Consider the following 16181-nt stretch of genomic DNA (forward strand, 5'->3'; position numbering starts at 1 on the left):
GGATGAGATGGCTGGATGGCATCACCGACTTGATAGACGTGAGTTTGAATGAACTCTGAGAGTTGGTGATGGACCGGGAGGCCTGGCGTGTTGTAATTCATGGGGTCGCAAAGAGTTGGACACGACTGAGCGACTGAACTGAACTGAACTGAGGCCTTTTGCCTTACTTTGTTCCACGGGCTTTGTCCCATATTAATATAAGATGATAATTTATTAACTCAAATTCATATGATCATTTTCATATTAATATTTTAAGACTGTATAACAAATCAGAAATGGTTTTTAACCTCTTCATCATACCTGATACTTGAAGTGCTGAAGATCATTCTTTCATTCATTCAATAAAGGCTTATTGAATATTTTTAGACATCATTACTTTATTAGGTAGGCCCTGCCTGAGGATATGGCAGGCACAAGATAGAAATCGACCAAATTCTCATGGAAAAAAGAATTCAATCTACAGTTTTCAATTAAAAGGAAAATTATAACAGGGTATATAGTAACTAGGTTGGGAAGATATCTTTTTGATTTTTATTATATATAAGCATATGAAGGTAGATTATCAAGGTAACCATATTTCTATCTTCATATTTCCTTGGAACTTACAGAAAATGTATCTGAAATCACCAACTTCTAATTTCTTTCCAAATAATTTTCACATTATTACTGATCTAATGATAGTGGAAAGAAGTCTATAGTTTCCAATTCAGTGGTTAGCTATGGTAATAAATTTGAATATCAAAATGCAGGTGATTCTGCACATGCATAAATATATTCTAAGAATTAACTACGGAAATAGTTCACAGAGGAATAACAGAAATGAAGTGTTTTCAGTGACAAACAGCAAACCACAGAACAGCTACCTTGTAGGAGGATATTTAATTGTACTATACACTCATGATCATTGCCATTTTCAGAAATGTCAGTTTGCTAATTTCATGCAATTAAGGAGTGTCAGACTTCTGCCAAATCTTTGATAATTAATGTTCTTTAACGAAGAAAAGACACGTTTCCTTTCATTTGGAAAAAACTTACTGCCTACATTTTATTATTATTTCATGGGCTTCTTTGTCCAAGTCTTAATTTCCACTTTTGCTTACTTTTATACATAGTTGAATGTGAATTCTAGTGTTCAGTGTAAAAGTTGCCTTAACAGTTGTTCAGTGCCAAAGTGCAGGTTCATTTCAGATGTGGACCAAAAATGATATATCTGGATGGCTGATCATTTTGATTATGTTGTCATTCTAGAATTTTATAATAACAAGAACTACGTGGGGTGAATTATATACATTGTTCCCCTGATGATTTACCATTAAAAAAAATCAGGTTTGTGGCTTTTGCAGCTTAGTTGTTAGAGAGTCATCTTAATGATTAAAATCATAACCCTACAATCTCTGAATTGCTAGAAAATTCATATTCACTTGAGAGACTTAACAAATTTATATTCTATTATTAAAACTTTATATTTACATAGCTTTACAATTTATAAAAAATGAAAATATGTTACCTCATTAATCTCACAGCAATCAAATGAAATAGGTAAGGCAGTATGAAAATTTCATTTTTTCAGATGATTTTAGAAAAAGTTAGGTGACATGAACAAGCTCATGTAACTGGAGTGACAAAATGCAGATGAAAAGACTATTTCTTGGTTTCCAACAGTATATTATTTTTTTCCTGTCATCCCTATTCGTATCCCTAACAAGAACTGTTCTGACATCAGACTCAATAACATCCTGAAAAGGGCTAGACATGGCATCAGAGTGCTAACTAAGCTCACTCAGAAATTACAGGAAGAATATCAAGGGGGAATAATCCTAGCTACGTATTCTTACAATGTCACAAAGGGAAGGACCATTAAATATCAGCTAGTCTTTGATTCCTAAATGCTGATCAGGTAGACTCTATGATGATCTTATTAGTCTGTGTCAAAATCAGAAACCTATAGGGAAATTTGGTTAGTTTTAATGTAAATTATCAGATACACATATATATGTGCACACACACCTTTGTGAGGCTAGCTCCTGCCTCCATTTAAAATAGACCTTCTTTTTAAAAAAGGTAATTATTTGGCTGCTCCAGGTCTTAGTTCTAAAACTCGGGATCCTACATATTCTTATTCAATACACACTTGTCCAACCCCATTGAAAGATGGAGTCAAATTCTTCTCCCTTCAAATTTGGCATGGCCTTATGATGTCTCTCAGAACTAAAGGTGAAGGTGACATGGTGTGGCTTTTGGAACTAGGTCAGAAAAGGCTGTTTCTACCCAATTCTTCCGGCATGCTTGCTCTGGGGACAGTGTGGGGTCATGTAAGTTGAGTCTGTCTACATTGAGACCACTGTGCTGGTGAGGCCACCGGAAGACGCTCCGGATGACAGAAGAGCTGAGCTCCCAGGCAACAGCAGCACCAACTGTCCGTCACTAGAGTGAGCTGTCTTGAGCTGACCCAGTCTGGGTCAGCCTCACCATGGTTATGGCCTCAGCCGACATGCATGCATGCTAAGTCACATCTGACTGTGTGACGCTATGGACCGTAGCCCGCCAGGCTCCTCTGTCCATGGGGTTCTCCAGGCAAGAATACTGGAGTGGGTTGCCATGCCGCCTCCAGGGCATCTTCCCACCCCAGGGATGGAACCTCATCTCTTATATCTCGTGCACTGGCAGGTGGGTTCTTTACCACTAGCGCCATCTGGGAAAACATGGCCACCTGACTGCAAATGCCTGAGACCGCAAGGGAGAGCAACCCTTCTAAGACCTGCTCACATTTTCTGTAGCTTAAATTATGAGCAAATAAAATTATTTTTAAGTCACTAAGTTTTGAGGTAATATTTATTCAGAATAGTAACAGGAACAAAGTGGTTTCCTAAATCCAATTATTTTTCAGTGAGCATTCTTTAATAGAATTCTAAATCTTCTGTTAAAATGCAATTGTTTTCAAGGCTAGACTGAATTATTTAGCTGCTCTTCCAAATTCAATAAAGGAAACTTTATCTTCTTTAAAATTGGGTTATTAATTAAAATAAATAAAACTCTATTTAAGACATTACCAGGAAATCATTTCTGAAATAAATGCAAATAAGAAGTATATTTTCAAGAAGTGTATTTTTTTTTCTAGTTGTCTCGGTGATGAATGGTATTGTTGTGCTAGTAAATTTCAGCAATCTGGTAAACATCATGTTGGACAAAGGCCAGGATGTCCTAAAATACCATGCCTTTTTTGTTGTTTTCTGCCCTGTGGCAGGGGTCCAAACTGCAAGATTTATTCTCATTGACTTCCAACACTTTTTTAATATTTCTGTCTCCCATGTAATAATCAAGACAATAGTGATACACTTGGTTTTGACACATGACCAGTATAATATAATGGAGTCCCAGGTCCATCAAAAAACATTTCTGCTAAAGGCATGCATGTTTCCTTCTTCTCTTAAAAATGGCAATTTAACACTGATGGCAGCGGATTCAGAAATACGAAAACTTCCCTTTAATTTAATTCTCTTTCCAAATAACTTAAGGAAAGTTTGAGCTTCCCGATTCTGTGTGTGTGTGTGTGTGTGTGTGTGTGTATGCTCAGTTGTGTTCAACTGTTTGGGATCCCGTGGACTGTATCCTGCCAGGCTCGTCTGTCCATGAGGTTTTTCAAGGTAAGAATACTGGAATAGGTCGCCATTTCCTTCTCTAGGGGATATTCCTGACCCAGGGATGAAACTCACATCTCCTGCACTGGCAGGCAGGCTCCGCCCCTGGGCCACCTGGGAAACCTTCTCCTGGTTCTATGTGTGTGTGTCAGTCGCTCAGTCCTGTTCTACTCTTTGCAACTACTTGCACTGTAGCTTGCCAGGCTCCTCTGTCCAGGGAATTCTCCAGGCAAGAACACTGGAGTGGGTTGCCAGTCCCTTTCCCAGGGGATCTTCCTGACCCGGGGATTGAACTCAGGTCTCCCACATTGTGGGCAGATTCTTTCCCCCTGAGCCACCTGGGAAGCCCACTCCTGGTTCAATAGTCATCCTCAACAAGAATAAGAAAGGATACACTACAGTTTCATGACTCCTAATTTCTAGTCAGTCATATTCTATCCTGTTTCCAGCTTGATAGAGTCAAGAAAATAAAATTAAGCACTCATTCAGGCACTAAGTCATGTATATGTTATTTTAATCATATCAAGCATTTACTGATGTTTGAGAACCTACCAAGTATAAGACACTTTTTGGAGTGGAGGGCCAAAAGATAAATTATCACCATGCTTTACTTCTGGTTGGGAAAACCGAGATTTATTTTTATATAACAATCTAATTACATTTTGTTTGGTTGGTTTTATTTTTCTTTTATTTTTTGTGCCATGCTGTGTAGCATGTGAGATCTTAGTTCCCAGACCAGGGATTGGATTCTTGCCCCCTGCTTTGAAAGTACAGTCTTAACCACTGGACCACCAGGGAAGTCCCAGAAAGTAGATATTTAAATAGATGATTAAAGGTAATGAATAATTATCATCTATTAAATGTAATTAATTGAATTATTGTCATCATCAAGGCAAACATAGATTACAGTGAAATCATGGAAGCAGACAAGCTGAAGAAATTGCCTGAAAACCATCTCCAGACTAAGTCAAGGGTTAATTGAATCTTGAGTGTTACAGTATAGCTGCTACAGGGCTTCTTCCTTTTATTAAGACTGGATTGCAAACTGAGTTAATTCTCCTTTGTGCCTATTTTCAAAGAAATACATAACTTTCTCACTACTCTTTTGAAGGAGAAAATTAAGATTAGATGGTCTTCTGCATTTCCTCTTTCATCCAGGAAATTGATATTCTGGCTAACCTATTCCCATCCTGTCCTCTGGAGCCAGGAATGATCTTCCAGAGGAGAATGCATCACAGCTGCAGTCTAACCAAATGCCTTGATCCCACACAGCTGCCTCCTTCTCCCCTCTGGGACTAAGAAGGAAACCAGGGATATGTTAGTTGTCAGTCAGATCAAGGAGACAGATGCTTCGTTTGGCCTTCTCTGACTCCTCTCTTCCTCCTCCTTCTCTTTAACCCCTTGAGTCAGAGGCTTTGGTTATCTGGATCATACCTGAGCATTCCTCTTGCTGCATCTGAGATCTGTCATACTCTACTCCTATCCAAACTACTTTAGGCAGCCAATGGGCATGCTCCACGCACAGCCTCCTGTGTAGAGATATCCTTTCGATGCATCTAAAACTCTGAATGAGGGTCATCCCACATCCCTGCTGATGTGAAGCTAGATATAAACTATGAAAGCAGCTAAGCCTCCAGCATTCTCTCTGACCCTTGACAAAGAGGACTAATTTATTCTTCCAAGATGATTTCATGGAAGAAGTCTAATGGTTCATTTACCTCATACATAAGATTTGCTTCTCAAAAAACAGCTTCCCCTCAGATGTTGTGGTATCTAAGTCCCAAGTGGTGACCTCTGACAAAATTTTCCTAACTGAAGCAAAATGATTTTAAAAAGAAGAATACTATGCAATTTAAAGGGCTGTACATTTTCCTGAGATTTTAGACAAGTAAAATATTATTTGCATCAAGAGGTACATTTTAAGAACATTAGTTATTCATAATGCTTTTGCCTGGAAAAATAAAATGTTCCACCTTCTGGCCTCTTCTTTAGAGGGCTAACTATATATGTTGTGAATCATTTATGATTATAAAATAACCAAACACTTTATTTTTCTCTACTAAACAAAACCAATTCAGTTCAAAGGAAGAGTCTTTGGAGACTACTATTTTTATAGTTATATTAATTTGATAATTATACAATTTTCTAATTTTTGCCTATTTATATTTGGATGTGATATGGCTTTCTTTGGGAGAGGAGGGAAGAAAAGGTGCTACTGTGTATCCAGCTTGGCAAGCCATATACTTAGTGTTTCTTAATTTCATGTAAAAATAAAAACAATGCAGCCATGAAATTAAAAGATGCTTATTCCTTGGAAGGAAACTTATGACCAACATAGAGGGCATACTCAAAAGCAGAGACATTACTTTGCCAACAAAGGTCCATCTAGTCAAGGCTATGGTTTTTCCAGTGGTCATGTATGGATGTGAGACTTGGACTGTGAAGAAAGCTGAATACCAAAGAATTGATGCTTTTGAACTGTGGTGTTGGAGAAGACTCAAGGAGATACAACCAGTCCATCCTAAAGGAGATCAGTCCTGGGTGTTCTTTGGAAGGAATGATGCTAAAGCTGAAACTCCAATACTTTGGCCACCTCATGTGAAGAGCTGACTTATTGGAAAAGACTCTGATGCTGGGAGGGACTGGGGCAGGAGGAGAAAGGGACGACAGAGGATGAGATGGCTGGATGGTATCACCAACTCGAAGGATGAGAGTTTGAGTGAACTCTGGGAGTTGGTGATGGACATGGAGGCCTGGCATGCCGCGATTCATGGGTAGCAAAGAGTCGGACACAACTGAGCGACTGAACTGAACTGATGAGAAATAGCCTCATGTTATTAGCTTACTTAAGTAGTAAACTGGACACAACATTTACTATGAAAAACAGTTTGTACAAATATTTTCTATTCTTACCTAATGAAGTAAGAGATATTTCCATTTATCCAGTGAGGAGACAGGCTTTGAAAGTTTCAAAGTTATAGGTCTCAGTCTCCATGTTAGTCACTCAATCGTGTCCAACTCTTTGCGACCCCCATGGACTGTAGCTCACCAGGCTCCTCTGTCCATGGGATTCTCCAGGCAAGAATATTGGAGTGGGTTACCATTTCCTTCTCCAGGGGATCTTCCCAACCCAGGGATCAAACACACGTCTCCTATATTGCAGGCAGATTCATTTCTGTCTGAACCACCATAAATGGTAAAGCTGGACTTGAGTCCAGAGATGTTGAACTTCATAACCCAAGATCTTTCTGTGATCAAGTGTTTTCAAGGATATTTCAAATCTTTTGAAAGTTGTTTATAATACAAATTTTAATAAACATTGCTTTAATTTGGAAGAATAGTCAAAAAGCAATACTTATGCTTATTTCACCAGTTAGGGCTGATCTGTCTTTAATAAATAAGATGAAAGTACCAAATAATACTTCTTGGTGACACTTGATCCAAAGATGAATGGCTGGGCCAAAGAGTACATAAATAAGGGAACCGTCTTCCCTTAAGGTACTAGGTATGTAAAATAAAGCATCTTTTCAAAAGATCTGACAAGAATGAGTTACATTGTGGGTTTATTATTTTAAGGAAATCCATAGGTTTCTGAATTTGCTAACCCTACATTTATTTTCATATTGATATTTTTATAAATGCTATAATTATGAGTGTATTTTTATGCCTTAAGAGGATAGATAATGAAAAGAATATATGTGTCTCATAAAATTATGGTTCAAATTACAAGTTAAATACAAGCTCAGCCAAATAATTTGGTTACTTATCAATGGAGAATTCATAACTTTCTTAGGCTAAAATATATGTTTACTTTTTCAAGTCCCCATGCCCTAGAAAAACATATGATACTATTCAGATAAGTTGCAACTAGGAACTAAAATAGTCAACAAGTCTTCTTGAACACTTCAAGCTTCCCATGGGCTGATAATTCATTTTTAACTTCACAGTTTTTACATCTCAGCTTTGAAAGAACTGTTTAAAGACATGTTGTTTAACTTTGTCAGAAATACTTCTTACGGCAAAATAATCAGACATTTTAATAAGAAATGTTTGCTTACATTAAACACTGTTTGGACAATAGGATGACAAAGCACTATTATCCTTCAACACTGAAGCTCCTCCCTGTTCATTAAAAGCTCTGGTAAAAATGATCCTTAAGAAAACATTAATTGTTTATATGATAAGCATTCACATTTCTTATCCCAAAGTGCACTGCATTTTTTCTTTGCTTACCAACTGAAGAACAACAAATGATAATAATTCAAGCTTCATGTTCAGCTCACTAGAGAATTTAAAAAATAAACTGCAATGCCTTTATTTTAGGCTTCCCGCTGTCTTCCCTGGTGGCTCAGAGGTTAAAGCGTCTGCCTGCAATGCAAGAGACCTGGGTTCAATCCCTGGGTTGGGAAGATCCCCTGGAGAAGGAAATGGCAATCCACTCCAGTAATCTTGCCTAGAGAATCCCATGGATGGAGAAGCCTGGTGGGCTATAGTCCACGGGGTCACAAAGAGTCGGACACAACTGAGCGACTTCACTCACTCACTCAGGTGGTGCTAGTGGTAAAGAACCCACCAGACAATGCAAGATCCCTGGGTCAGGAAGATCCCCTGGAGGAGGGCATGGTGACCCACTCCAAGTATTCTTGCCTGGAGAATCCCATGGACAGACGAGCCTGGCAGTCTATAGTCCATAGGGTTGCAAAGAGTTGAACACTACTGAAGTGACTTAGCATGCTTGCTTTTACTATTAATGAGATTGTCCACTTCTCTGCTTTTTCCTATGCTTCTTTCATTTTTACTCCATATAATCATCACACAGCAAAAACCTATTGAACCTCTACTATGGGCCAGGTACTTCACACAGATAATAGGATCTTTAGGACTGTGATTTCTTTGCAGATGAAAATGTTAAGACTCTGAACAGCTTACCATGATCATAAAGGGAGCAGAGGCTATGTTTTTGTTGAAAATGTGAATACAGTGTTTTCTTTAAAGGCAAGTGGATTGCTTTTCTTTTTTAAAAAATGTATTTTCTGTTTTAGAAATACCAATTTTTTGAATATGTATTTAACTACTCATCTGTGAAATAAAAAAAAATAATAAAAGTAACTTGTATGAGACCATTCATTGCTCACTCGAACTCAGGGCTCCTCTTCAAACACGGCTCCCCAAAATGAATCATTATTTCAATCTCAGCTACTTCTTCTGTAAAAAGATCATTAAGCCCAAAGGAATACTGTACTCTCTGAGATCTTAGAGAAAAAGATAACTTGGAAAACTTTCTCATTTGAAAACAACACAAAATAAACAAAACAATCTCAAGGACAACCAAGAAACTGTATCACGAAACAGCCACATCAATGACTTGATGTTTCCCAAGGTTACATTTTTCTGTTTAATTTTGAACCATAGGCTTAGGAAATATTCATGATAGACAATTAATAAACTGTCCCAATGCTTTCATCAGAGTCAAGCTTTATGAGTTATTTATCAAGAAAGCAAAGTAAAACTATATGGAAAAAAATATAACTTGAGTGAAGTGACTGGACTCATCTTCCTTAAAAATATCAACTCTATTGTTGATAATATATGTAGGAATTCCCTGGTGGCTCAGATGGTAAAGCATCTGTCTACAATGAGGGAGACCTGGGTTCGATCCCTGGGTAGGGAAGATCCCCTGGAGAAGGAAATGGCAATCCACTCCAGTACTATTGCTTGGAAAATCCCATGGACAGAGGAGCCTAGTAGGCTACAGTCCATGGGGATTATGGATCCTTTTAAACTTGTGCTCAGGCAAAGTGAGATTCCATTTTTGTCACACTTCTTAGGAACCCAGCCATTTTTGCAACATTTGAAAAATTTTACTACTAGTATATCCATCACATGCTTATTCTCTTCTTTAGATATCTTCTCTAAACCAGTTATGGAGATAATCTCTAGATGCTATAAAAGTTTCTGTAGAATTTGGTAGTAATCTATCTAATCCCCTTTGTCTCGAATATACAATTCAAAAACAGGAAAATCATCACCAGTAGAATAACAGACCCACAAGTCCTGGGACCATATCTGTCTTCCTCATTGCTTTTTCCGCAGGGCCCAGAACAGATCTGACCCATTATAAGATCTCAAAATATCTGCTGAATGAAAGAATAATTAATTAATCTAATGGTATTATCCTGTAGCCTTTTAACAATCTCCCTTTACATTTTTTATTTGGGTTTAAATGGCTATACAGTTCATGTTAGCATCGAAGAATCTAGCTCAAAGTGTTTGCATTTCAGCAGCTGTTACTATTTAACATGCTTCATTTTTCCTGGGTTCCTGTATGTGTTTATTCCAGCTCTAGGAGTTAGTGGCAAATTTTCCTGCAAAATACCGCTAGAAAGCATATTCTGAATAAGTATAGGATTTCTAAAATAAGTACTCTACAAAGCTACGGGGTTTATTCTATAAGAAAATGCTCCATGGCAGAATCATTCTGTGAGGTTTTTTCCTTCTTTTTTTCTTTCCAGTAAGAAAATGAACGAAAAGAAAAGAGAAATGTGAATCAGCTGCCATGTAAGCTAAATTCATTCCCCTTTGGCTCATCTGCTGGGGCTCCAAGCTTTCTGGAGATTTATCTTCTGAGTATATGGTTCTTGGAATTCCCAGGCCAAATTTTTCTTGAAAGATAATAAATCAAAATGCATTTGCAGTGTTAGGCTAAAGATATAGGCTTCATGATCATATCGAATATTTATACCATGACTTAGTTATAAAGATTTTCTTTGAAACTTTCTAAAGAATATAAACAGCTAGATTACAAAATTCCAAAGGCAGAGACAAAACTAAGACCCAGGGATTATGAGAGTATTTTGGTATTTGAAAGATAAATTTTTGTTCTAAAAGTTTACTGGTTTTACTTTTGATAACACTGCATACTTACAGTTTTGTTCAAACCCTGCTATCTGGGCTAAGCCAAGAGTAGAGCGATCACCCAGGTTTTCTTAATATCTAAGATTTCATGGGAGCAAATCACAGACTTCAAATAATCTATCACCTTGGAATCATAGAACACAATATATTATTTGTTCAAAATTTTATTTTACATAAGGGGAGCCATGAAGCTTAGAAAAAAAATTTTTTAGTGATTTGTCCAAGACTGCAGAGTGATGCTTCACTGACTTAAAAAAAAGAATCAAGTCCCCTAACTTCAAAGTTACTTCTTTCCCTCCTACTCTGCTTCCCTAACTCCTCATTAGGTGGCACTGTCTCTCACATTTGGAATTGCAGAAATTAAAACTGAAAATGCTGCACTCCCAGGGAAGCCATTCCCATGAATAAAGCAGACAAGGTAGGTAGAGAGCCGGCATGCCACTCACCCAGATCAGAACACTGGACAACTCGCAGATGGCACTGGCAACGGAAGGGGCAGACTGGGCCCATAGGCTCTAATTCAGGAACCTCATGAAAGCGCTCTTCCGGGCCTATCCCAGAAGCCTCATCTTCCAGCATAAAGTCAAATAAGCCTTTCTGTTGAAACGGTCCAGCCCAGGAAACTTGTGCAACCAAGAGGAAGATGATAGTTGCCTTCATGATTTCTCTCGTCTATTTTCACAACCGAGGAACCTGGGAAATAGCGGAAGGTTTAGAAGAATAGCCTTGCCTAATGTATGTGTTATGTCAGTGGAGTGCACATAGAAAAAAAGCACTAAAAAGTAATATTTTATATACTGTTAGGAGCAGAACATTAGAAATATATTGGAAGGTAATAAGGTTCAGTAGAGATGAACTTGCACTGTTTACTTATGAAGAAAAATTTAAATAGTATTTGAATCGCTTCGTTGAATTTGGGGTCTGAATTAAGACCACAGATTATATAGTCAACCTGCGAAACTGTTGCGATGATAAATCACATTGGAATTTTCAATGCTCACTCAACACAAGCCATGCCACAGTTAAACAAGTTTTGTCTGTACACATGAGAGTTCTCCAATTCCTGCTCAGAAATATCTCTGGAAGCCAATCTGACTTCTCCATCCCACTTTATTTATCCCAGTCCAGACCCTTCTCATCACTCCCTGAACAAGAGCTTTCAATTAGTCTCAGCCTTGAATATTTCTTCCACTCCAGGCCATCTTCCACTCTGCTGCCCAAGTCATCTTCTAAAAATTCAATTTCTTTGTATTAATTTTCTACTGCAAATCCTTTGCTGACTTCTCACAGCTTGCCAATAAAGTCTCCATCCCCTTTGTTGCAAATAAGACCATGCACGATTTGACACCAACTGATAATAAGCCATATTTCTCTCCATTTTCTCTCTACTCCCAGTCCCCACTTCAACCCTGAGGCTCAAAGCTAATCACCATTTAAAATACCTACCTTGTGAGAGTGTTGTAAAGGCTAAATGAGATAATGGGCTTCCCTTGTGTATTCTCGCGCATCCAGGCAGGATGCTGCGTCCTCCTTCTTCTGTGCTCCCAAGGCACGTTGCTTACCTCTTTTAAAGAACTTATCACATTATATTGTAATTTGTTTTGCGTGCTTGGTCTGCCCCCCCACACGAAGATGTACTCCTTCAGGGCGTGTCTTATTATCCTTTGTTCTGTACCGGGGCCTTGCACAATATTTTGCCCATAAATGACTCAGTTGACCGTCAATTTATTAATAATACAAGTTATTCAATTTGTTCTTAGCAACCAAATTTGATTTTTTAAAAATATGGTTATCTTTGTTTAAATATTAAATTTCTAGCATAAGAAAGATATCAAATCGAAAACCTGAGCTTGATATAAGCATGATTCAGTTTTTAACATAAATCTTTTGGATGGTTTCTCAAATGTATCCTTTGTAAGGACTGTGTAAACCAGGAAACACATATGGAAAATCCTATCTGATTTTATTTTATTTTATATGATATATGTTATCTAATTTTATAGGATTATTTTGTAAACAAATTGATAAACAAAAATATGATTTCAACTCATCTAGACCATTTTTTCCATTCATTTAACAAGCCCTGCTAGATATATATACATCTCTGTTATTGAGTTGGTTGTTTAGATGGCTGAAGTGAACTAAATGAAACTGAATAACAAAATCTTAATAAATCTGAATAATGAAAAGTAGTTGATCATGGAGATAACAGTCTATTTTGAGTTGTTATATTTTCAAACTCCATTAAAACTGCTCAAAATATTCCCTAAACACATTGTAGATATTATCTTTAGTCTCATCATCTTTAATTATGTTACTTCCAGTCACTATCCAAATGATAGCAATACAGAAAAGATAAAGTCTTCATATGTGCTAATTTTAATATATATTCTGGAAATGTTTGCCTAGATCCACTAAAGGGGAAACAAATGTTTTAAAATTTCTTACACTTTTATTCTTAGTTTATATTTATTACTGAAGCACATCAAAGGCAGCACATATGCAATACAGGCTAGTGACTTTAAAATAATACCACGAAGATTATTATTCACACTGCCCCTTTAAATTCAGTATCAGATTCTCTCTGGAAACCCATTCCCACTCAGTTACTGCATTGCCTTTTAAAGGAGACCCTATTGTTTTGGCAGGGTTCCCTTGGACTGGATCTCAGGGAGTGGTTTTCTGTCTGTTTCACATTAAAATGCAATGTTTACGGTTTACCACAAGTTTGCTAGCCTTGCATATTTCATGTCTTGCAATTTTTGAGAAAAAATGAAGCAAACTAATTGCAGATTTAATAAAGAGCAATGAGAAATTAATGCAGATGTCTGTTTCTGATCTTTTCTCCAGAAAAAAAAAAAAAAGGCCTGATTCACTAATCCAAAAAAAAGAATATTAAACATTTGCTCAGGGGAATATTATCATTTACATTTGTTTACTCTTGTTAAAATTGTACAAATTCTCTACACAATATTCTTTTTGGTTGAATCTGAACTCAGACAGACAGTTTTTAGCTTCCATTACTTATCATTTTCTTGTGTGTGGGGGGGAGTGGGGGGGTGGGGGTGGGGTGTCCATTTTAACCCTGAATGTCCTGGGTAAAAATAATATGGCCAGGTATTTTGCACAAATTCCTCAATGAAATAACTTCTTCTAGATTAGTATCATAATACTTAAAACACAGCATCTTAATTAATCTAGGCTACTGATAGTGATAGTCTCTATCATTTCCTTCCTCTCTTAATAAATCAGGAAAACAAACAAACCTATAGCAGTAGCCCATGTGGACATCAAGGAGACTGTTATTGAGATGATATACTGTTAAAATTTCATTTCAACCATTTTAAGTATTCTCAAAATGTATGCCTATTTCCTAAATACTAATTGCTAAGAATGCCACTACTTTAGTAAAGTTCATTGCCATAATTTAATGTGTTCTATCAAAAATAATAATTTTAGGTTTCTTAAACGACATCCCATTAAATTATACCATTCAGATCAACATTTGTATGATGTCATTTCTGCCTTTGGTGTGAATTTCAAAGTCAAAATTTAAACCTCAGGAGATAAGTGAAGCTATAAATGCAGAGCAAATTAAACCCCCCAGCACTGGGTGAATTAAAAACCTCAATAATAATAGAAATAAGTTAAAAGTAAACCATAAAACAGTATCCATCTATCAATAAGGGGTACTATAGGGGGCATCTGATTCTTTCTCTGGTCAAAATAGGAATTTGAAGAAAAAGCCGCAGGTATTTATATCACTGGGAGCCCACTTAATCAGTGGTCATCATATTACCCTGTTTTGAAATTAGAAAGAAAAATAACCCACACTTTCATTCTATAGTGAATGTATCTTGTGATAAAATTTCATTGGCAGCAAAAATTCTGCAGTCTCTTCTTTACATTTTAGTAAATATGTAGCTAACTGTGAGATCATCTTAGTTAGGTCCTTAATAATCAGCATAAATAGAGCCAGTGTTTGTTTTCACCTCCCTGGTGACAGTTTCTATTATTTTCTAAGTTGTAGAAATATACACTAGACTTCTATAACTAATCACCAAAGTTCACGTCTCTGAAGTTTAAAAGTTCTTAAAATGTACAAGAATCCAGGAGGAGAATAAATTCTTAAATATACAATCCAACTATGAATAGCATGCCAGTCTAGAATACTTTTCTATAAACATTTCCTAAACATTCAATTAGTAAAAACACAAAATACATCAATAAAGAGAGTCACCGTGTTAGATTATAGTTTCTCTAAGAAACATCTTTGCAAAAACAGAGAGAAAGAACTAAAACAATGCATCACAACCATTTTACCAAATACTTCGTTTCTGTTTTCAAGCAATATTTGTTTAAAACACTGCAGAAACATTACTAAAAGTTCAGTACACATTTTTTTTTCTCGTTTTCTCTTACCAAATAATTCCTTTTTTCTTAACTTGATCAAAGTTTTATTAGTCTGTAGCAGAGTTCAGGACAATTATTGAAAACCATACCTTTTAATCCGGGGATTTGCCACAGGAGCCCTCAAAGCTGAGATGTAATTACACTAAATATTCAGCCCAAGCAAAAGAGTTTGCAGGTGTGGAAAGGAGGAGGGGGAAGGTGCTGTTCTGTGACTGTCACTAGGTTGAAAACCTCCTGCTTCTACTCCATAGCACAGTTAAAAAATAAGGTTTCCCTCAATGAACACAATCCGGCTGACACCCACATTAGATCATATGGTAATGATATGTCTCTTGTATTGTAGCCAGAAACTTTATCGGCCTTTTTTTCTCCCTATTTAAATGCTTTATTCCTTTTGCATCTGCTTAAAATTCTAAACTGCTTCTGTAATATAGTAGTGGAGCAACTTGACTTGGAATTTGTTTCATTGTGTCGACTCATTTCCCTGAAATTGTAACTAAAGGGTTTATTTCCCCACCCCCAATCCTACTCCTTTATCCACTCTTTCTAGTCTTCTTTATGAGTCACATTTATCATACTTCTGAAAATGACAGTTTGTTTGTTGTTGTTTTTTTTTTTGCTTTCAGGATGTGTAAGTCTGGCAAATGGAATGAAATTATTTTAAGTGTGGGCTATGAAAATAAATGAGTACTCATTCGGATTCTTACTTGCCTTGGGCTATTTGTGCAAATTCAAAAATTCAAGTACTATGATATGGAGGTTTTCTATATATCTTGAACATATTTCTAAAGTTCCCTGGAGGAAAGCCATGATTTTATATGAAAAGCACACCATTTATTACTTCCCTTACTTATAGTTTAAAACCTTCCTTGTTGTCTACCAGTTATGTGTGTTTTTTAAAATAAAGCACATAGATACTAAAAGATGATCACAATTTAATTTAGCCTGTATATGAAAAATGTTATTTTCGTAGGCTATATTTTTATGTAATCCAGAACTCTGAAAAGGCAATAAAGTCTATGGCTCTTTCCAAATTCAGTAAATAGAAAAAAGAAAAATAGAAAAAAGAAAGTGCAAATACAAGGAAAGATATTTATTCAGCCAGTGAAAGCTTTTTTTGAGCTTTTGTAATTCCCTTGCTGGATGCTGTCAGTTCTCTGTGTGTCTCTATGTTTTGACTTGTATCTTTATGCCCTGGCCCGTAGGCTGTTAACC

The 16181-nt window shown here is 36.7% G+C and overlaps 1 protein-coding gene across 2 annotated transcripts in view; it reads right to left on the reverse strand.

The window, feature by feature from the left end:
* DCN (decorin) overlaps positions 1–15557 on the reverse strand; it is a 35547-nt gene extending 19990 nt beyond the window's left edge. Inside the window, exons 1-2 of one of the 2 annotated variants that reach the window (XM_069580672.1) lie at positions 15056–15557; positions 11000–11246 (exon numbers count right to left, since the gene is read on the reverse strand). In XM_069580672.1, coding sequence (XP_069436773.1) covers positions 11000–11213 — 214 coding nt within the window. In that variant the 5' untranslated portion in view covers positions 11214–11246; positions 15056–15557. Of the gene's footprint in view, positions 1–10999; positions 11247–11999; positions 13054–15055 lie in introns of those variants that run through there. The other variant, XM_069580673.1, reaches the window with a different exon arrangement.
* Positions 15558–16181: the final 624 nt, after the last annotated feature.

The sequence above is a fragment of the Ovis canadensis genome, chromosome 3 (genome assembly GCF_042477335.2).
Source record: "Ovis canadensis isolate MfBH-ARS-UI-01 breed Bighorn chromosome 3, ARS-UI_OviCan_v2, whole genome shotgun sequence".
Taxonomy (NCBI): Eukaryota; Metazoa; Chordata; class Mammalia; order Artiodactyla; family Bovidae; genus Ovis; species Ovis canadensis.